We start from the raw sequence: 23,207 nt of genomic DNA on the forward strand, positions 1-23,207 counted from the left end.
TTATGAACACCATTTTCATCACACAATCTATCTAATCTAATCACTCCTCTCATTTGTCACCATTTTTGTCCCATTTCCTCATCCCGCCAAAGACTGGAACTCAACCCCCTGCCTCTAAATCTGCAGCCAGACATTGATGACAAACTGCATGCATGGTTTAATTAACAGGTAATCTGCCAACTCTAGTTGAGATGCCCAGGCAGCAGGGTTCCAGAGAAGAGCTGAACAAGCTGCCAATTTGTTTTAGGTGCCCGGGGCACAGCACTACCGAAAGTGCTCAGCTCAGGTCTTAAGCTAGAGTGATTTAGCATTTTTGCCTGGTAGTTTCCAGGATACGTTTTATGAAACACATGTACACATAACACAAACATACAGTCACACAAATATCATGAGATCACATGTACAATGAAACTATCTTTAGATGGAAGGTTAGCAGGCTGGGCTTGGGCACGTTTGAGGGAAAAATGACATTCAGATGCCAATCAGACTGAAATGTGTTTTTCCCCTTCTACCCTTGTTTAATGTGAAGAATCAATTATAATTAAAACTATTATATTAAAATGTATTATTTCATACTGTAGGCTTACTGCTGAAAGAGTATAAATGCTTTAAAAATGAATACTTTTTGTGTTATTCAACCATTACGTTCTAGCCTGTGCCAGTCTTCTACGCTGTCCTACTCCTGCAAATGCGTTGCGGTGCTCAAGTGAACAGCATCGGCTGCCGTAGACCTCGAGAGAAACTGTGTAGAAGACTGACACAGGCGAGAATATTTTGTTTTCGCACAAAAAGTAATTCTCATCACTAATTAAAATTAAGGTTCAACCACTGGTGTTACCTGGAGTATTTTAACAATGTTTTTAATACCTTTTTGGACCTTGAAATTGTCATCATTTACCCACCCTTATGTTGTTTCAAACCTGTACGAGTTTCATCTGTTGAACACAAAAGAAGATATTTTGAATAATATTGGTAACCAGACAGTTGATGGTAGCCATCAATTTCCATAGTATTTTTTTCTGGTTACCAACATTCTTCAAAATATCTTCTTTTTAGTATAAAAAAAAAGAAAGATGAAAAACTCATACAAGTTTGAAAAAACATAAGAGTCAACGATGACAGTTTTGGGTGAACTAACTCTTTAATGCTATTAAAAACGTACTGTTTATTATATATATATATATATATATATATATATATATATATATATATATATATATATATATATATATATATATATATATATATATATATATATATATATATATATATATATATATATATATATAATAAACAGTACGTTTGTAATATTTTTTTTTTTACTTTTAATGGCCAATTCACACTGCACCGATAGACGCAAACCAGTGGTAACAGACTTTGTCGAGTTTTGTTGGATCAGTGTGTTGTCCCTGTTGGCATTGTTTGCCGCTTGTTTTCGGCAAATGTTGTGGAATGTTTGAGAAGAGATATACTGTAATCTGACGATTGTCCGCATTGGTCGGTGTCTGTTGGTGCAGTGTGAATTGGCTTTTGGCTTTGTCAAGCCAGCATTCCAAGTTTGTCTTGAAAACCTTTTTTTCTAGTAGGCCTGTCGCGATAATTAAATAACTGTTTGATCGCCAGTAGCCATATCACCCTGTAGCCCAAGACTGGTTTCCCATTGAAGCTAAGCAGGGCTGAGCTTGGTCAGTACCTGGATGGCAGACCAACTGGGAAAACTAGGTTGCTGCTGGAAGAGGTGTTAGTGAGTCCAGCGGGGGATGCTCACCCTGTGTGGGTCCTAACACCCCAGTATAGTGATGGGGACACTATACTGTAACAAGCACCGTCCTTCGGATGAGATGTTAAACTGAGATCCTGACTCTCTGTGGTCATTAAAAATCCCTTCGATAAAGAGTAGGGGTGTAACCCCGGCATCCTGGCCAAATTTGCCCATTGGCCCCTGTCCATCATGGCCTCCTAATCATCCCCATATATATATGGTGTGTGGTGGGCGTTCTGGCGCAATATGGCTGCCGTCGCATCACCCAGGTGGATGCTGCACATTGGTGGTGGTTGAGGAGATTACCCCCTTCTATATGTAAAGCGCTTTGAGTGCCTAGAAAAGCGCTATATAAATGTAACTGTTTGACAATGATAATGTTTGTTTCAAACAATAATAATTGTATTATTTGAAAGAAACCTTGTAAACACATTCTCTTTCCTTTTTGACAGGATGGTCTGAAAGGATCACCTACCATGTCATGGCCAAGAATTGCAAAATGCAGAAAATGATCGCCAGACCCTTTTTGTTCCACTGCAGGGCAACACAGAGAGAAAAAAATATGAGTAAATGTACATTTTCTCAAGTGAATAGTAAACCAATTATCAGCAATAAACCTGTTGTATATGAAGCTTACCCAAAACACTGCGCATAATGTCAACACAAGGAATAGCTGGGGGAAGAGCACACACAAGGTAAGAGACTGATCAAATGCCCAGGAGGCATAGCAAAAATATTTTTAATAGATATTTATGCATTACATGTGGAAATAATGACCCTATTAACAGCTGGTGGGGTAAACAATATGGGAATAACCCAGATAATATGATATTCATGAAATAAGCCAAATTTCTATCATTCTCTTCATAGTTGGTGATAACCCAGAGTAATTAAATAGATAGTTAAGAACTTCATGTTTTAAATCTATAATGAGTATTACAATAAAAAATGTAAAAAAAACGTTTTAAGGTCTAAGATTCTACACAGAGCTCATCATACTTCAGCACAGAAATATGTAGCAATAATTTGATAGTCTAGTTACAACAGCTTTATATCGTGCTGTGCTTGAGTGAGTGTGAAAAGACTCCGAAAAAAAACTGATTATAACAGAAAGTGATTTTCCGCTGTGATTTATCTGGATTACTACAGAATCTCTTAATACCTTGTAGTCCCCTTAAGACCATCCAGATTTGAGACTGTAAAAGGCTGAATGATTACTTTTGCCCTGCTAACCTCCATGTGCATATCTGCTATGCCCTAAGCAAGCCGTTTCCTATGTATATTTATATATATACACACACACTAATCAGGCATAACATTAAGACCACTGACAGGTGAAGTGAATAACACTGATTATCTCTTCATCACGGCACCTGTTAGTGGGTGGGATATATAAGGCAACAAGTGAACATTTTGTCCTCAAAATTGATGTGTTAGAAGCAGGAAAAATGGGCAAGTATAAGGATTTGAGAGAGTTTGACAAGGGCCAAATTGTGATGGCTAGACGAATGGGTCAGAGCATCTCCAAAATGGCAGCTCTTGTAGGGTGTTCCCGGTCTGCAGTGGTCAGTATCTATCAAAAGTGGTCCAAAGAAGGAACAGTGGTGAACCGGCGACAGGGTCATTGATGCACGTGGGGAGCGAAGGCTGGCACATGTGGTCTGATCAAACAGACGAGCTACTGTAGCTCAGATTGCTCAAGAAGTTAATGCTGGTTCTGATAGAAAGGTGTCAGAATACACAGTGCATCGCAGTTTGTTGCGTATGGAGCAGCATAGCCGCACACCAGTCAGGGTGACCATACTGACCCCTGTCCACCTCCGAAAACACCAACAGTTGGCACGTGAGCATCGGGAGCAATGGAAGAAGGTGGCCTGGTCTGATGAATCACATTTTCTTTTACATCACATGGAGGGCCAGGTCGTGTGCATCGCTTACCTGGGGAACACATGGCATCAGGATGCACTATGGGAAGGCTGCAAGCCGGCGAAGGCAGTGTGATGCTTTGGGCAATGTTCTGCTGGAAAACCTTGGGTCTGATTATAACATCCATGTGGATATTACTTTGACACATACCACCTACCTAAATATTGATGCAGACCATGTACATCCTTTAATGGAAACGGTATTGCCTGGTGGCGGTGGCCTCTTTCAGCAGATAATGCGTCCTTCCACAAACTAAAAATGGTTCAGGAATGGTTTAAGGAGCACAACAATGAGTTTGAGGTGTTGACTTGGCCTCCCCAATTCCCCAGATCTCAATCCAATCAAGCATCTGTGGGATGTGCTGAATAAGTCCGATCCATGGAGGCCCCACCTCGCGACTTACAGGACTTAAAGGATCTGCTGCTAACATCTTGGTGCCAGATACCACAGCACACCTTCATGGGTCTAGTGGAGTCCATACCTCGACAGGTCAGTGCTGTTTTGGCAGCAAAAGGGGGACCGACACAATATTAAGAATGTTATGCCTGATCGGTGTATATACCTGACACAACTGTCAATAATATGAGTTTAACACTCATTATATAAAAATATTTAAAATCAAACTTTTTTTATGTTTCAATATAAAAGTGTGCTTTTTTGCAGTTTTTGAAATGCATTTTTTTCTTAAACACATTTCACTTGGTTTGACTTTTTTAAATCGAATACAATGACAAGGTACAAAGAACATCAAATAAGGAGAATATCTAATAAGGATGAGTCAACTGTTCTGCTTTGAGGTTAAATTCGCCTTTCCAAAATGTCTTTTCTCATTAGCTCTCCAGTGCTGACGCAGTGTGGTGTGTGCCAGAGGCACTTTCTTACCAGCATCATAATGGTGGCTATAAGCCTGGTGGGCTCAAACATACGCTTCAGCTGTTTAAATGGACCCATCAGAAAACAGGTGCTGTGGAAAAACAGTGACACAGAATGAGTTCAATTCACAACACACATGTATCCATCACTCACAATAACACTAAAGGTGCATAATAACTAACAAAAGCAAAATAATTTGTTGACATTTTCTTAATATTTATACATTTTCTCCAAAACCACATAAATGTGTGATCTTAACAGCATCGATTTGACCAAACAACTGCAGCAGCCAACAAGATTGACAATGTTTAATTACATTTTTGTTCTACTTTTGTTGATACTGACTGCTTACTATACAATGACTGTTCTAGTTGAACGCTATTGTGTATCACACTGAGCTTTATAGATACAGATTTCAACAGCAGACTCATTGGAAAAATGTGCCTGTGGTGGCATTTCTGCAAAATGATATTATGTTGCGTCTTGCGCGTTCAAAAAGTGAAATGTCCAGTGAGGGGTGCTAAAAGTGTGTTCAGTTTTATCCAAAACAGATGAAAGTGAATCTGGCAACGTTTTATTACATTGGTTGTTGTACGTATCATGGCAGTTCTGAATTTAAATGTCCGGTGAGTGGCACTAAAAGGTTAATGCTCCTTTGAAAATAAAGTACCACCTACACTAAACATACTAGGGTTGGGCGATGTCTACCAAAATGGCAACCCTAAAACATACCCAAGAGTAGAGGTTGACCGATTGATTGATTTTGGCAATTAATCGGCACAGATAACCGATTGCTTGAACAATTGGTTATTGGCAAAAATCCATACCAATAGTTTTTCCGGGGTGCATCCATTGCTGGAGCGGCTGAGAAGGGTTCGCTCTCATTATACAGTACAAGATTGGCCTCTAGAAGTGAAAAAAAAAACTATCACTGACACCTTGTGGAGTTTGTTTTGACACATAAGAATGTGCGTTGCACAGAGGACACTTCAGATGCAGCTTTAAAAAAAGACAATAAAACGGTACAGTATGTATACAGTACACAGCCGTACGTGATTTGATATCATTAAAAAGTAATTAATTTGTTGACTAGATGCTGCATTAGTGGAGTTCAGCAGTATGTTTGCCGTCGAGGCTGGGAGGATCTAACCTCAAGTGGTTAAAACAATGTGACAAACACACACAAGCCCAACCCAAATGTTTAAATGTCACGATTGTTACCATCTATTTGCGTTAGGTTATATTAAAGTAAGTCTCTTTTATGTATCGTTATGCAGTGAAGTTGTATATTTAAAGCTAGAGACATGAGAAAGCAAACTGTTTCATTATGACACTGACAGAAACGTATTAACAAATCAGAAATGCATTTGATTTCAGTTCTTTTTTTATCATCACTGTAACATTTAGAAATTTTGATTAGATAACCATCAAGATCTGATTTCATACAGGCCTTAGAATAAGCCACGATTAAGGCTTAGTTAAATTTTTTTTTTTTTCCTTACTTCCCCTAAACATTACTGGTGTGCATCTTAAGACAAAACAATGGCATGTCGCTTTCAAATAAAACAGCTAGTCCCAGACTAAAATGCATGTTTGAGCTTAAGCCTTGTCTATGAAACCGGGGGTAAGTGTTCTAAAATAGATGTATGTGATGTGCTATGTTTGTTTTTATTCACTTTCCATTTAAAGGTACAGTGTGTAAATTTTAGCGGCATCTAGTGGTGAGGTTGTGAATTGTTATCGCCCACCACTCACCCCTCCCTTTCGGAGCACATAGAGAAGAGAAGCTATAGTTACTGACACAGGACAAAAATGTCATCGTCCGTCGGGAGAGAGCAGAGAGTGACTAGCGCACTGTAGAGAAGTTTGTCCATTTAGGGCTACTGTAGAAACATGGCGGCACAAAATGGTGATTTCACTGTAAGGGTATGTAGATAGAAATAGCTCATACTAAGGAAATAAATACATAACGTTTCATTATGTTAGGAATTTATACACCACTGAAAACATAGTAATGTATATTATATTGCATTTCTGTCAAAAGATCCTCAAAAATACTACAATCGGTTAATTAAATGGTTATCATTATCTGTAAAATCCACTATCGGTCAACCTCTACCCAATAGTGTTAACAAAAGCAAATGTAACAAACACATACTGACAAAAATGTAACTAAATTTTCCAACTCAAAGACATTTTAGATGCTATTTATAACATATGTCAAGGAAGCATCATCTAATGTCTAGAAAATGTAAGCAAATTAAAAGATATTAAAATAATTGTGATATTCATGTTGCTTAATTTTATATCATAAGCAAAATCACAAACATATAATGATTATTAGCCAGCCCTTGGTTTGTAGCCGTTACAAATATTTAATCTCCTGACCTTACAAAAGCAAAATCGTATTGATTTTCATTTGAGTGACAGGAAGACACCAACAGCACCGATAAGCATAATTCCTAAATCCATAAAGCCCTTTTATTAATTTATGCTGCAAGACATCAGTTATCATCACAATGACGTGGAAGGGGGTGCAGACTCAGTGAGAGTAGATGGACTGTGCTCAGGTCTCAGGGGGCTGAACCCATCTCCCCTGCATTACTCAAGCAACCTTAACCAGGACACTCATTAGATCACAGAAACACTAATGCACGAGCCAGCCATGATGTCATCCTCTCTCCTACGAGAACAGGCATCTAGGGCAGCCATAATCTGACATTTTCAAAAATGGTAAAACATTCTAAAGAAAGAAACAGGGCTTCTCCTTTAATCTACAGTATGAGTTATTTCAAGCTAAATGCCCCAATTTTAACAATCTAAGCACATGGTCTAAAGTGCACGATACAAGTGCACTTACGGCCGTGTCTAAATCCACTTGTACCGCCTATAGGCACATGACTAACGCGCCCTTTAAAAGGTCCCATTGCATGGATTTTTTTTATTTTATTTTATAATGTATTCTGAGGTGTACTTGATTAGTATGATTTTTACATCATAAAATGTCATAATTTAGAAATAAAAGGCATTTTTTCCATACTGATGTTTGCCCTGTGGCTGAATGCCCTGTTTCAAGAGGCGTGTCTGCTGTGAGACTTCAGTAAAAATGCCCACTGTTGTGATTGGCTGACATCTTTGCATTTGAAATGAGCGGAGGGGGCGTGGTTTAACGAGGTCTACGAGGCACAAGCCTGCTAGAGAGACGGATGTCACTTCTCATCAGTTCTCTCAGCACGTCTCAGTTGAGTGAACTGTTGTAGTTACAGCATATACTTCAGGTTATTCGTTTATTTCTAGTCGGAGGGACTGTCACTCATGTCAGAAAGTTAGTAACTTTAGTAAATGATGGATCAGCGCTGACTTGAGACGCGAACCATTTAAAACAATTCAGTCCGATTTGGTGAACTGGTTCGACCGGTTCACTAAAAAGAACCGGTTCAAAAGAACGATTTGTTCGCGAAAACCGGACATCAATGGACCAGAGACGGAGCGATTGCTAACAAAGTTATATTGTAACTACTGAGTTGTGAGAGCGCTGTCAGCGCGAGTTTATTTTGTTTGTATCTGAGAGTTCTGAATAAACACGAGTCCCAGTCACGCCGATCCCGACTTCGTCCTTATTACCAACTTTGTAACACATGTAATGTACCATTACAGCTGTCGAGATAAACGAGTTACGAGTAAGTGTTTATTATAGCATTATTTTTAGATATTTTCCTATCATTTGAAAAGCGTCAGTGACGCGCATTGAGTACACAGCGCAAACAAAGACACAACAGCAGTAATCGAATGTAATCCAGTTTATTGTGGGGATAGCTGGCTAGCCTAGCCCGGAGACCCTCACGCTTACCCCCCTTCTGCTTAATCTCGCACCTCGTTTGGTGCCTCCGCTGTGGGCCAGATGCAGTACTGGGGGTCGGTGATGTTAGAGGGCCGACCGGTCAGTGCAGCCTGAGCCTCGGCGTGTGTGAAGTTTATCTCTAAAGATGTGACTTTGCCGATGTTGAGCAGAAACTCACGACTATATGCACATTTTAGAACAGATAGACGCAACGAGAACGTACAAAGACTCACAAGATAGAAAACACTGTTCTGTCGGGAGAGAGAAAAGCCGCAGCACGAATAATAAAGTTCTGTGTGAACTTGAATAATTAGCTACACATCAGAAATCACTGATCACAGATCAGAAGGAACTGAAAAAAAGACTTCTGTTTTCATTTTTACATCCAAACACTGAGAAACTGCCAGCATTCACTCGTTGACAAGCCATGATCTCTCGAGGACAAACAAACATGGCGCTCGCATGGGCGTGCCAAATTCTCTGGGCGGAGGAAAGGGAGGTAACCATTCCTGTCATGACGTCATAACAGGAAAGTTCAAGATCAGCTCGTCTGAGCTCTCATTTTCTCAAAGGCAGAGAAAGACAGCCAGAACTCGATTTACACCGATCAAAATTTTTAGCCACTTGGGGACAATATTCAGGCTAGGGGGAACTCATATTAATGTTGAAAAACCTCATAAAAATTAAAATTTCATGCCATGGGACCTTTAAATAACACAAAAAATATTGACTTTAGACCAGGTTTTTGTTGGTCAATGGCGCAGTCATTTTCAGTTGCCTCGAAATAGCAACGCGCCAACAATGCACCTAAATACCTTGTTTTCAGACCAGCATGCCCATGGGCACAAATGTATTTGCTATTTATACTATGTAACGCAGGACGTGAAAATGATAACTGCGTTGGGCTGAAACTAGCAAAAAACACTTGCGCCGGGTATACACCCGGCGCAAGTGTTTTTTGCTAGTTTCAGCCCAACGCAGTTATCATTTTCACGTCCTGCGTTACATAGTATAAATGCATATAGCATAGTATAGCATAGTACATAAGATAGGGCCCCAACATACAAATGATCTAGACTCTCAAAACCTGTCAAAAACAGGCCCATGTAATCTTTCAAAATTTTCAAATAACAAACTTCCTTTCAGAACAGCAGGTTGTTTGAATGTAAATGCAGAGCAGTAAATAAAATGATCTGAATCATCTTTTCAGTCTGGGTCATGGCCTTTAAATGAAGTTTCCTGATGCTACCTGTTAATATGTCACGCCAGTAGGTTTCCAAACCGCTACCATGACCTGAACCAATGTTGTGTGTATTTAAAGCAGGTAACCCAGACAGCATGAGCCGTCACTCTAAAGACTTAACCTCTGTAGCTCTGTCAAGACAAATCTCAGAATAAAGACAAAGTCTGGTTACTAATCAAACCAGACTGACTTTTTACTTAAGTGGCCGAATGGCTTAGTTTAATGATTTCTTACTGAGTTAAGACCTTCAAAGTAAAAAGCAATCTTCAGATATGCAGAGGTGCAGTGTGGGTGAATGCCAGGGGAATTCTTCTGGGTCATTTTTACATCTCACTGCCCTGGTTACTAACTCGGTCTCTTCCTTCTTCCTACATCATGATTGGAAATAGCTGACCGCAAGCGTTCTGTGATACACCAATGTCATGCTAATCTGGAATTTTAGCTACATTTATAAACCTTTTACACCCAGAACTTTCCAGGTTGTATTTCACCCTAAAATCTAAAGTAAAAAAATAAATAAAACAGAAGTAAAAAAATAAAGTTTTTAATCTATTTTTATATTGTAATAATTTCATATGTAATCTCTAAACTAATGTAGAAACAACAAAGAGAGTAGCCTATATTTTAAATATTTGTTTAATGGCACTTTTTTTAATGAAAGAAGGCCAGTATCATACCGATACCAGTACTGCTACTGATGTCTCTATGAAATTGATTGTTTTTCGCAATTTTATGCATTCAGCATTATAATTGAATGCTATACATTTGAACATTTATTATTTAAAAAAAAAAAAACGTTTAATTTAAGTGGACTCAAAACAAGCTTCACATAAACCCATTATTAAAAAAAACGCCACATTTACCTATTTCCTTCTATATATCAGGGCTTAATTTGTTCTATTGGCCCAGTCAGACCAGTTCAGATCTTTACTTGTCCTGTCATAATGCACAAAAAGTTGTTGTTTTCATTGTTTTTGACCCATGCAACCTTGTAAACAGTGCTTTAAGATTTCAGGTAGGTCTAAAAGGTAGGATATACAGAGAAATTGAATAAAGTTATCAAACACTTCACAGTCTTCAATGCATAAATTATAAATTAAATATACATTAACTATTAAAGTTACAAAAGTTTTTCTTTTGTTATTTGATTATCATTGACAGTGGCAGGTTTATTAGGCTGCTGTTACTTTAAGACCATTTTCTCAACTCATTAAGTTCATTTAAGACTTCATTTAACTAATTTAAGACTGTACTTGTGAGGATACGTGACAAAATGAGCATTTTGGCATAATTTTGTGTGCTTCGACCCTTCGAGCAATGTCTGAAGCGGCTTTATCAGCGCATAAGTGTGTGTGTCACACAGACAGGAGATTCACAGACGTGCACCAGTACTGCACTGCGTTCTCTTTTGTGTCTTATTGCACTTGAATGGTTTAAAAGCATTTGAATTAATAGGAGCGTGATCATATAATGTAACAATATGTAAATTACGTTAAATATTTTTGACGCATTAAACTGAAAAAAAGTAGTTGCATGTGTTTCCCACCTGGTGAAATGACCTGCCTATCTCAATTCGAGCGGCCGAGTCTGTAGCCATTTTCAAAAAAACACCTAAAGACACATCTCTTCCAGCAGCACCTGACCAATCAAGAATAGCACTTATCATTCTATTCATTTTCTGTCTGTCTAATTTATTTATTAAAAAAAAAAAATGTCCTGTGTGTTCTGTGCTAGATTAACTGAGACTTGTTACAGCACTTGCATACTGTTGCCCTTGACTGTTCTAGTTGCTTCTTTTGCTCTCATTTGTAAGTCGCTTTGGATAAAAGCGTCTGCTAAATGACTAAATGTAAATATAAATGTTAACGCGTTAATTTTGACAGCACAAGTCAATACATAATCAACTCTTCTTCCAAAACATGTTTTTGTCTTACCCTGATTCACTATGTTTATATTTTAGACCGGGCAGGATGGTTTTCCTGGGAATTTGCGTAGCGTCACTCGCCCATGCGTAATCTCGTAAATAGTAGCCAGAGCAACTTTTCTCTTTGACACATATATGGTGTGGGAGTGGCAAATGTTAGTTGTCACAGTGAGCGAGAAAGGTTGATGTGGAGAACACTAAATAACAAATCTCTGCTGTCTGCTGGCAAAAAGAGAACATGACCGAGCTCGTAATAAAACAAGAATAAACACCGGCTTGGCTTTTCGGACATGTCAAGAAGCAGAGAACTGAGGGATTTGAAATTTTCTAAAAGTGATGCAGCATTTATGTTTTTATTACTCAATAGGTGAGTAAGATATTTTATTAATAGATAAACAGATAAATGACCATATGTAGCTCTCTAACAGTGTTCATTGTAAAGCTGTATCTATTGCGAAGTGTCATTTCATTATGGGTTGTTGTAGCGCTGTGCTGGAATTTAAGGAAGTACGGTGTCTATTAATGGTTATAGCTTCAGTAACCTCTTGAGCTAGTCAGCTTGAGATCATTTCCATCTAAACTGGTTACATTTCTTTAGCCTAGTAGTGAATGTTTTATGAGCAGTTGGATAATATCTCTCTCTTTTTAGTAATGAGAAATTCATCTGCAGTCACGCAGAGCCAAAGCACAACCAAAACAATGTTCTTCTGCAAAATATTACTATACATCATTTTTTTATTCATGATGGCCATGGAATCAACTGGCCTTGATGTCTTCATGCAAGAAGACCTGATTAATTTCTAAATGCATTATATCTTTCCTGTAAGTAATACAAGTTGGTGACACCTGCACTAAACACTGAAAAAAGAAAATCCAGAGAAAATTTTATCTTTCCATTTACAATATTGTGCTGATTACAGAGATTGTTCAGCCTGCTGATGATTTCAGAGAACCTGACAGACCGGTTTCAGTCTTAGAACATCTTGCCACATGGCAACCCAACAACATTGTAAGAGGAGGAATCTCTCAAACTTCTAAGTCCTACAAAAAGACAATGCATGTCAATGTAAGCCAAAGACCATTTTTGAAGGGAAGTTGCAAGTGTTTGACAACTTGAAAAAAAAAAAGTGTTATATTGTCATCCTTTGAGGCGATGCATTGACATCAGAGCACAAATTCATGAAACCATATCAAATACATGCTTTTACCGGACTAATCCTGTCAGTCTCTTTATGCAATCATCCCTCCAACGGATATGTAACAGGAGACATGAACACATTCCTGAAGTCCAGGTTCATTTTAGGACAATTGTGGCCACTTTGGGTCAGTGGCAGTTGTTGATTTGGTCTTCTGCTAACAGAATATAAAAACAAAAATGACAAAACAGGGCAGCTTCTGATCTGGGCAACGCAAGCAATCGCTGCAGATCATGCGCACGTCGCTTTCCACAAATAGGATTGAACATAGGGCCTGAAAGTTACTTTTATTTTGCACCAAATGGTCAGTTAAAGAGACTGCATAAAGAGACTGACAGGATTAGTCCTGTAAAGACTGTGCTGAAACCTCAGGAAATATCACATGAGCTTTTACTTTACAGTACTTTACAATACGGTTCTATTATTCAATGTTGGTTAATAATGCATTAACTAATATGAACTAACGAGCAATACATTTGTTACAGTATTTATTCATCTTTGTTAATGTTAGTTAATAAAACTACAAAATATGCAAAAAATACAACTGTTTATTGTTGTTCATGTTAGCTCAAGTCCATTTAATAATATTACACAGCTCTGTGAAATACTTGATTCTGATTGGTCAGTTGTGCCATCCAGCGGAGATGTTATTCCCCGATAGCAACCTATAAAAACTGATAACACAGGCACATCCAGGTAACTCTGCGCTTTAGGCTTGCTAGGAATGTTTTTTTTTTTCTTTCTGGAAGTTTTGCGTTTGGTGAGCTAACAAAATATTACAACTCAAATCAATACTTTGTGAATAATTTTACCATTATGTCATCCGGATATCGCAGACTCGCTCTTGTTTCATACAAACGCAGCTGCTGCCATTTTGCGACAATTGTTTTGTACACTGTAATGGATAAGATAACTTAACAGGTATACAATTTTTATTTAGTTAATGTTTGAAACAATTGAAACTTTAAGGATTAGAGAGTCACTAGTAACACCAAGGTCATAGGTTCAATTATGAATGCATGAATTGGTAAAAATGTATACTTTGTAGGGCTGGACCAGAATATTCGAATATTCGTTCGATGGGTTGGTATTCGATTTTCAAATTTGTGATTCGAATATTCGTTGTTGTTGTTTTTTTTCGTGAACACATGGCATCCCGCTCAAAACGGCTCTCATTCGCGCTTGCATATGTTTACACTATAAAATCACTATAAAATACAATACTTGTTTTCAATTATCTTATAGCCAAGCCATTTTAATAGCCTCGTTATACTTAATAAATATATTTGCTTCTTCTTAGTGTTCAGTGCACCAGAGCGCACAACTGCACAAGCTTATGTGGCAGAAGCCATGTCTGAGCTTGCATTTTGGGTTAAACTGCGTTCGTTTGACATTGTGGAAAATAGAATAATATAATCGAAATGTATTATCCTTTTTATACGTTAGGGATGTAACGGTGAAAAAATATTCCCTCAGCGTTTCCCTCAATGCTGTGCTTGTGCGCTGAGCGGCTGAACGCATGCAGCCCTGCGCCGCGTTTACTTTCGGTTTGCCCATTCAGGGGCGGGTTGCTTGAATTGTGGGTTCATTAGCTATTATTCTATAATGAAAAACATAGCAACAAAACAGTACAATGACAAACTCCCTTAAGTAGGCGCTTTTACATCGCTTTAAAACCAAATATTCCGCGATCATCTTGTAATTTAGCTCCTCGCTCTCGTGTAGAATATGATCTGACTGCTGCTGCTGATGTGCTGAGACGGCCGTTAGTTTGGCTCGAGTGGCACGTTCAGTTTTTTAATTGTAGTTAGTCTTAGACCCTAGCCTGGCCGTGTCCTACAGCTTACCAAAACTATCGGCCCGAGTCCCGTGAATTTTTATTTGTTATTTTATTTTTTTATCCTCCCTATTAGGCCTACACATCGTTGCAGCCATTAAAATAGTTCAGTTTTGTTTTTAATGTCAAAGTAGTTATATTTTGTTTCGTTTCTTTATTAAGTTAATTTAGAAAAATGTTTAAAGCATTTTTTTGTTTGTTAAATTAAAGTTTTAGTTGTTTTAAAGTAATGACCAAGCGGACAGCAGCTGACAGTGAGTTAACCGCATGTTGGATCAATTTAGCCTCTCAAATCAACACTGGACTTGTCTTACTTGTAATGAAATCCATAGATATAAAACACTTTAAGCATCACAATGTTGGTTTAAACATTTAGCCTACTATCACCACCACCACCACCACCACCACAGTGACTGTGCGTTCACACCGCCGCCGGCGAGAGCGTCAAACTTCGCTCTCGCCGACGGCGGTGTGAACGCACAGCAGGGACGTCGTTAGGCCTATTTTAGGGGGGCTGAAGCTACCCCAAAATGTTCCCAAGCCCCCCTAAATGATAATAAGAACAACAATAACAATTTGATTTATCAATAACCGTATCCTCATTCATATTTTGATGCAACAAATTATATATATCCAGCTACAAAAAAATAGCCGAAAAGTCGGAAGTTGGACAAGTAGCCTACAAAGAGTCGTGCTATGAAGATGATGCGCGTCTCGTCTCATTGGTGTGAACTGTGGCAGCTTTCAGAGCGTTGCAGACCGGAGCGCTGCTGCAATTAACTGTAAAATAAAAAGGCATTACAAAAAAAAAACGATAACTAACCAAATCTGTAATGTGTGTTTGGCAAAACTAACTAAAATGATAGATTAAATGTCCTTAGTTTTCGTCTTTATCAATGTCTTTCATAGAGCAAATAACAGAGGTGGACAAAGTACACAACTCCATTACTCGAGTAAAAGTAAAAGTACCACTTGTCAAATATTACTCTGTTACAAGTGAAAGTTGTTAAAAACTATTTTTACTTAAGTAAAAGTACAGAAGTACTTGCTTTTAAAGGCACTTAAGTATCAAAAGTAAATTTCCTTTTTTATGTCAATGCATTATTTCATTATTGTTGCATTGTTGTATAAATGCACGCTATGCCATCATGGTCCAACATGCTAGCATACGACCACCTTGAACTAATTTAAATACTTAAAAGTTACAAAGCTTTTTACAAAGCTGCTGTCACTTTAAGGCTGAATGCACAAATCCTACACACTGATACACATCTGATATTCCCCCAACTGTTTACGTTCACTTGAGACATAATCAGCTTTGTTTACGTGAATACTTTCCAAAATGAAAATTGTGACATTTTGTGTGTATTGGTCTGTTTAAGTGCTAAGAAAGCTCTATTCATTTCGCTACTCAAACTCTGGCATCTGAGAGGCACAACAAAACAGACTGAACTGAGCTCTTTCATCATGCTTTTTCAGATTTATCCATATGTCTATGCTTCTCTTTCTCCCAGACATTTACATTGTGCAAAAAAAAAAAAAAAAACACTTTTACAGAAGAAAAAAAAATCATCCACTGACTTGCAAAGCTGCCACAGAAACGACTTTTGACTTCGAGGATCTTGATAGAAATGTAATGGAGTAAAAAGTACGATATTTGTCTTTCAAATGTAATGAAGTTAAAGTAAAAGTTTCCCTAAAAAATAATACTTCAGTAAAGTACAGATACTCAAAAAGTGTACTTAAGTACAGTACTCAAGTAAATGTACTTCGTTACTGTCCACCTCTGGCAAATAACGTTCAGCTGCATTTCCTTTCGCTGCGTCTCTCACTCACTCACGCGCGCCGCGCCACACACACACACACACACACACACACACACACACACACACACACACACACACACACACACACACACACACACACACACACACACACACACACACACACACACACACACACACACACACACACACACACACACACACACACACACACACACACACACACACACACACACACACACACACACACACACACACACACACACACACACACACACACACACACACACACACACACACACACACGTTTGTTTTTGTGAAATGTGAGAACATTCCATAGGCGTAATGGTTTTTATACCGTACAAACCGTATTTTCTATCCCCTTACACTGCCCCTAAACCTACCCATCACAGGAGACTGTGCAGTTCACTTTCTGTGAAAAAAACCTCATTCTGTGATTTATAAGCATTTTGAAAAGTGAGGACATGGGGAACGTCCTCATATTTCACCCTTTTTGTAATACCCATGTCATTATACACATTTGTCCTGATATTTCACAAAAACATGCCCACATTCACACACACACACACACACACACAGCCCCTCCCCTCCTGCGAAAGGTTGGTATCTCGTGAACATCTTTACACAATCACACATTAAAAAGTGGTATAAAATATTTTTAATTCAGAATATAATTTTGTCAGTGTGTTAATGTCGACCCGAGAAGCGATTGCTACTTTAGAAAGTTAACTAGTCGCAAGTTTGAGGTAAAATGCACTTGGGTTGTCGATGTCAAAACACAATATAAGCTGTGATTCAAATATTAAATAATGTTATGTCATTCGGCTATTGTAGGCTACAGAGTAATTTTAGTATAGGGTGTGAAAATTGTACTGCTGAGGTATTTGTATAGGTTTAGCTCAATTTAGGTTTAGCTGTAGGATTTATTTTAGCTCAAAAATCGGTTGAATACATGCGGTTCTGTGTAATTAAATAACATTCTCATAGGCGTCGATTTCGGAGGGGGACGGGGGGGACGCGTACCCACCAGATTTCGTCATGAGTCCTTTTGTACCCACCACTTTTTTTTTTTTTTTTTAAACCTCGAGTTCAATTTTGCGGTGAAGCATTGCTGACACACACATATTATTTTTTCCACTCAATTCATAGCTGTCAACCCTCCCGTTTTTTCCGTGTTTCTCACGTATTTTAGCTCTTTTCCCGCTGTCTTCCCGTTTTAGTATTTTCCCGTAAAATATCCCGTATTTTTACGTTCTGATTGTGTTAACTCAGAACACACAACTATCTGTTTTAGTGCCAGAAGACGCGAATGAGAAGTCGCGCGCACTGTGAGAAAATTTGTCTGTGCACTCATCCGAGAGCGCGCACACGTCTCTCAGCGCGCAAATATTGAGTTCTCTTTCAAGTCTTGCTCTTGAACGGACAAACTCACGCAAAAAGTAGCCTATGTCAACATGTCCATATTGATGAGTATTATAGCAGACATAGTCTGTTTATGGCTTAAGTAAACTTTATACAGTCCAGAAAAGACGACGCATATCCGAGGTCTTAAAGGGGCAGGAGCCTTTACAGCTGTCTGTTTAATGTCAAACAAAAGACAAGGGCATCACTCACTGCTCTTGATGGAATAGCTTTTGTAAGTTTAATAGCATTAATCTTTAATTTATACAGTCAAATATGCAATGTTATTTTACATTTGATCAATTTCTGTACCTGAAAACTAATGTTAGACGTACCTGAAAAACCTGAAAAGCATAGTTTATTTTATTAGTATCTTTGCTCGATAGTATTTATTTGTGCTGCTGCTTGTATATAAATGATTTGTTCTTATTATTTTCTTTTTTTTTATTTGACTGTAGTCCTTTTTTCCCTGAACATAGCAAATACTGAACCGTACCGAAACGGTGAACCTAAAACCGTGATACAAACCGAACCGTGAGCAATCTGTACCGTTATACCCCTAGCATAACGTATGATAAAATGACTGAAAAAAGTTGGGAAACACTGGCTTAGGCTACTATCGAAGAAGAAGAAGACGCGGGCGGGAGGAAGAGGGAAAAAGTAGCGGGAAGTAAACTTCAAGGAGATTAGATGAGTGTGATGTGCAATGATGGATCAGGACGCTGACGGCCAAAATCAAAATATTTTGTGTAGTTATAAACTCTTTAGACTCTTTTTTTTTAAGTTTGTGGGTAAGAATCGTGTAAAAAAAAAAATCACTTATTTTGTGGATGATACGAGATCTTATGTCGTTTTAACGACATCTTTTGTTGTAAAAACGTTTGAAAAGCAGAAGCAAGCTACGTAAAATAGGCTCTTCCGCTGCCTGTATCAGTGGCAGTGCCCATAACACGAAATTGTTGTAATGGATTGATGTAGCCTATACAGTTCTTTACAGCCATGGGTAGCAGGTGCCATGGACTGCTCATGATTTAGCGTAATGACGGACCCCGGTGCAGCCACAAATATCATAATTATCTATAGGCTAGGCCTACTGTAATTGAGACATTCAAGAAATGTATTAAAAAGAAAGACGCTTTCAGCCTTACTCAAAGTAGAGCCCTACATTTCTGCCCGAGCCCGACGGGCCCCGACTTTTTTACGCCCTAGGGCCGGTCTTCGGGCCAATTTTCCAGTCATAGCCTACCTCAGACGCGGGCCGGGCTTCGGGCTTTTTTAGGCTATAGGACGGCGCTATGCAACACGCATCGCCGCAAATGAGTAAAGCAAGCCAACACGCAAACTGCCACAAGTGAAACTGAAAATAAGCTAAGTTTTAGATGCTCAAAAGCACAATCATCTTCATTAAAATTAATGAGACTAAATGCTCTTACCAGTGTTTAGGTCGCTCGTTCTCATAATGCAGTCTTTGATGTTGAAAAGAGCTGATGAATAAAATACTCATATCGGTTGATTTCGTTGACATGAACTCCGTTAAATGTGCATATAGCACGGGAATTGAAGATCGGATATATATTCATTTCGCGGAGAGGTGTAGCCTAAGGTAAGACAACCAGCATGTTTTTTATTTTTAATTATTTGTTTAGATTGTGTAGCCCGTTTTGTTTGCGCGCGCCGTTGCGATCTGCCTACCTCATCTTGTCAAAAATGCCTTTTTACTGTGATGGTGGTGATAATAGGCTAAACGTTTAAACGATGCTTTAAGTGTTTTTTATGGATTTAATAAGCAAGACAAGTCAAGTGTTGATTTCAGAGGCTAAAGTGTTGGGTTAACTCACTGTCGGCTGCTGGCCGCTTGGTCGTCACTTTAAAAAGCAAAAACTTTAGTTTAACAAACATTAAATGCTTTAAACATTTTTCTAAATTAACTTAATAAAGAAACAAAACGAAATATATCTACTTTGACATTAAAAACAAAACTGAACTATTTTAATGGCTGTAACTAATGTGTAATAGGGAGCATAAAAAAAACACGGGCTCCAGTGGGACTCTGATAATGAAGTGGTAAAAAAAATTGCAAAAATGAAAAACATTAAAGAATTCACGGGGCGCTTTCGTCAGCATGAGTAAGATAGGCTATAAGACCCGCAATATGTCTCATCTGACATTTTTTACTTATTTACATTAGTAAGCTGCAGGACATAGTCTTTCAAAACATGACCTGCGCGAAAGAGAAAAAAAAATGTACCCAGCACTTCTGAAAATGCACTTCTGAATGCGTCTCTGTCCCCAGCACATTTCTAACCAAACTGACGCCCATGAACATTCTGTGGACAACTTATCTTATATAGAGAGGAACTAGATATAGTAGGCTATGCTGTTACTTTATCATACATTTACATGAGCAGACAGATAGCATTTAAGTCATTGCTTATAGTAACTCATCAGGAGCAAAGTCTGGCCTATAAGTAAATTCCCCAGCTTTGATGTGTCTAAAAGCTAACATTACAGTAACTTTTCTTTAACAGAGTAGAAATGGAAGAAGAGGATATGTCTGTCACGTTTTACTTGTTAACATCTTGGTTCTCGACTGGTTGTTGACATAAGTGTAGCTCTAGATGTGAGTGCAAAGATTTTGCAAAGTTACAAATACCCTGGGGGCTAAGCCCCCCCTGTCTTCCAATCCTAGTGACGTCCCTGACGCACAGTAAAAAGGCAGCACCGCCGCCGGCGATAGCGTCAAAGTGGCCGGAAGTCATTCATTCTCAATGGGAGCCCGGCGGAGAGCTCCGGCGAGAGCGGCGCGGCGCGTCTTGGACGATTTGGGCGTCGAGGAGAGTTGGGATCAGGTCAACTTTATGGTAATGAGCTACGTGCTCCGCTTGAGATGATTCCAGAGAACGCAGCGCTGTAAACTTTGGTTCCGACTACATTAGTTCCCAAGCAAAATAGAGAGAGGTTGATCACTGCTGGTGCGGCTGGTTTGATAAGAAGATGCGCAACATTATTTATACACCACACAAATGGCTTTTAATCGGTTTATTTCGTTAGCAAACATGTAACTATATTTGTTAAGTTCTTTCCATCGATCTGCTTTTTTTAACTTTCACATTTAAATGATTTCATGAGGTTATATTATACGGTTATACCCTACTTGTGGTCAGTCAGCACAAACGCCGATCAACATGATTGTTTGCTTTGCAGCCCCTTTAAATGCAGTTTCAAAAAAGACCAAGCATTCGATCTACGTCAGAGCGGCAGCGCGTCCACGAATCTTCTACAGCGTCGATGGCAGGGCGGCCAGAGCGAAGTTTGACGCTCTCGCCGGCGGCGGTGTGAACGCACAGTGAGGCTGATGCTGCTCGCAACGGCGCAAATGAAACAAATAAAATGAAGTGACGTGACGTGTTTTTTTAATTAATTAATTTATTTTTTATTTAATTTGTTTTTTTATTTTAGTGCCATATAGAACCTTTTTTTTTGAGTAAACATTCCTCCCTATTACACATTGTTGCAGCCATTAAAATAGTTCAGTTTTGTTTTTAATGTCAAAGCAGTTATATTTCGTTTTGTTTCTTTATTAAGTTAATTTAGAAAAATGTTTAAAGCATTTTTTTGATTGTTAAATTAAAGTTTTCTTTTTTTTAAGTAACGACCAAGCGGACTGAGTGAGTTAACAACACGTTTGATCCATTTATCCTCTTAAATCAACACTTAACTTGTCTTGCTTATAATAGGCCTACGTTTTTTTTTTTTTTTTGAGGAAACGTGTTCAAAAAGAAATAAATAAAAATTAGGCAGGTTGTCTTAACTTACACCTCTCCGCAAAATTAATATAAATCCGATCTTCAATTCTTGTTCATTTCAACGAAAGCAACAGATATGAGCTGCATTATAGGCTATCCATCAGCTCATTTCAAGATCAAAGACCGTAATATCAGAACGAGTGACCTAAGCACTGGAAGAGCATTGAGTCTCATTAATGAAGATGATTGTGTTTTTGAGCATCTAAGAGGTTCGGCAGTTTGCGTGTTGGCTTGCTTTACTCATTTGCGGCGATACTCTAAACACTGTGAGCCATCTTGACAGTCGTGTTGTCATAGTCTCATGTTGTTTCCACCAGCGCTGCACACCTCATTGTTTCTTTTAATTAATGAATGTCTAAAATATAAAATGAAGGAAAAAGCCTGCGTTTGAGGTATGACGTGAAAATTGGCCCGAAGCCCGGCCCCAGGGGCAGAAATAGGGGCTCTTAGTCTGTTCTATAACTGAACAGAATTATTTTTACTAGCTATAATATATCAAAACTGGGACGTAACAGATCTGTGTGTTTTGTATCACTAGTTCATTCATTGCCCGTTCGCGGAGCATAAAAGCCCTGCCCGCGTGAGGCGCGCCGCTTCTCCAGATTCCAGCCTTTATTAGAGAAAAGGATATGTTCAGCTCCTTCCCTCCGAAGCTTCGAATATTCAATGTTGATCACTACCAAAGCTTCGAAGCTCAAAAAATGGTATTCGGACCAGCCCTAATACTTTGGTGCGTCTCAATCAGCTCCCTAGTTCAGTAGTCAGGACACTGATCAGGGAGTCAGCCCATTGACTTATGTCCTGATCAGTGATTGAGACACACGCTAAGTGACTTTGGATAAGTGTCTGCTAAATGCATAAAAATGTAAAATGCCCAAAAGTCAAGTAAAGAGAAATGTATTTATATGGCACTTTTCACAATACTCTGTTTCAAATCAGCTTTGAAGAAAATCATGATAATGTTTATAATATCCTAAAGTCAAAGGACAATTCCTATTTTTTATGGAATATTGCAGTAATTATTATAAATAGAGAAGCAGTCAAGCAACAAAATTGGACAGCACTGTAAAAGTATTTGTTTCTTTTCTCATTGGTTTTTAGTGCAGTTGTTGTTGCTAGGAAACATTGTTTTGTTACGGTGTTAGATGTTTTTTTATTTTTTTATTCATGTGCTCTCATAATTTTTTTGATCATAAGAACTTCCCCTCCCTCTTGCATCTCTTCTCTGATGAATGGCGGCGGTCGGGACAACCTGTCACTCACATGAGAGTGAACAAAATGGACAAAGAGTTCCCAATGGACAAAAGTCCCCGTCCTACAGTTTCTTTTCTTGTTCAAGAAGCCGTTTCACTCGGATATATACATCACAATAGGGAAAAAAGACTATCGCAACTTCAGTTTCATGACGACTTTAATTTCTTCATGCCTCAGTCGGATTCAGCAGATTAGAGCTGGGCACTAATACAGTTTAGATTTTGCAACAACAAGTAATCAAGCAGTTATATTTATGCTACATAGTTAGTATTTAGTGCCCTACACAAGTATACTGCATGTATGAAATACTTACTGTATATATCCAATGTTACATCTTGC

At 38.5% G+C, this 23,207-nt stretch overlaps 1 protein-coding gene across 2 annotated transcripts in view; it reads right to left on the bottom strand.

The window, feature by feature from the left end:
- Positions 1-23,207, bottom strand: part of sft2d1 (SFT2 domain containing 1) — a 51,341-nt gene that overhangs the window by 19,012 nt on the left and 9,122 nt on the right. For both annotated transcript variants that reach the window (XM_079843151.1, XM_079843152.1), the window contains exons 4-6: positions 4,571-4,652; positions 2,400-2,435; positions 2,238-2,296 (exon numbers count right to left, since the gene is read on the bottom strand). In XM_079843151.1, the coding sequence (XP_079699277.1) occupies positions 2,238-2,296; positions 2,400-2,435; positions 4,571-4,652 (177 nt within the window). The remainder of the gene's footprint in view (positions 1-2,237; positions 2,297-2,399; positions 2,436-4,570; positions 4,653-23,207) is intronic.

The sequence above is a fragment of the Gobio gobio genome (genome assembly GCF_949357685.1).
Source record: "Gobio gobio genome assembly, chromosome: 18".
NCBI lineage: Eukaryota > Metazoa > Chordata > Actinopteri > Cypriniformes > Gobionidae > Gobio > Gobio gobio.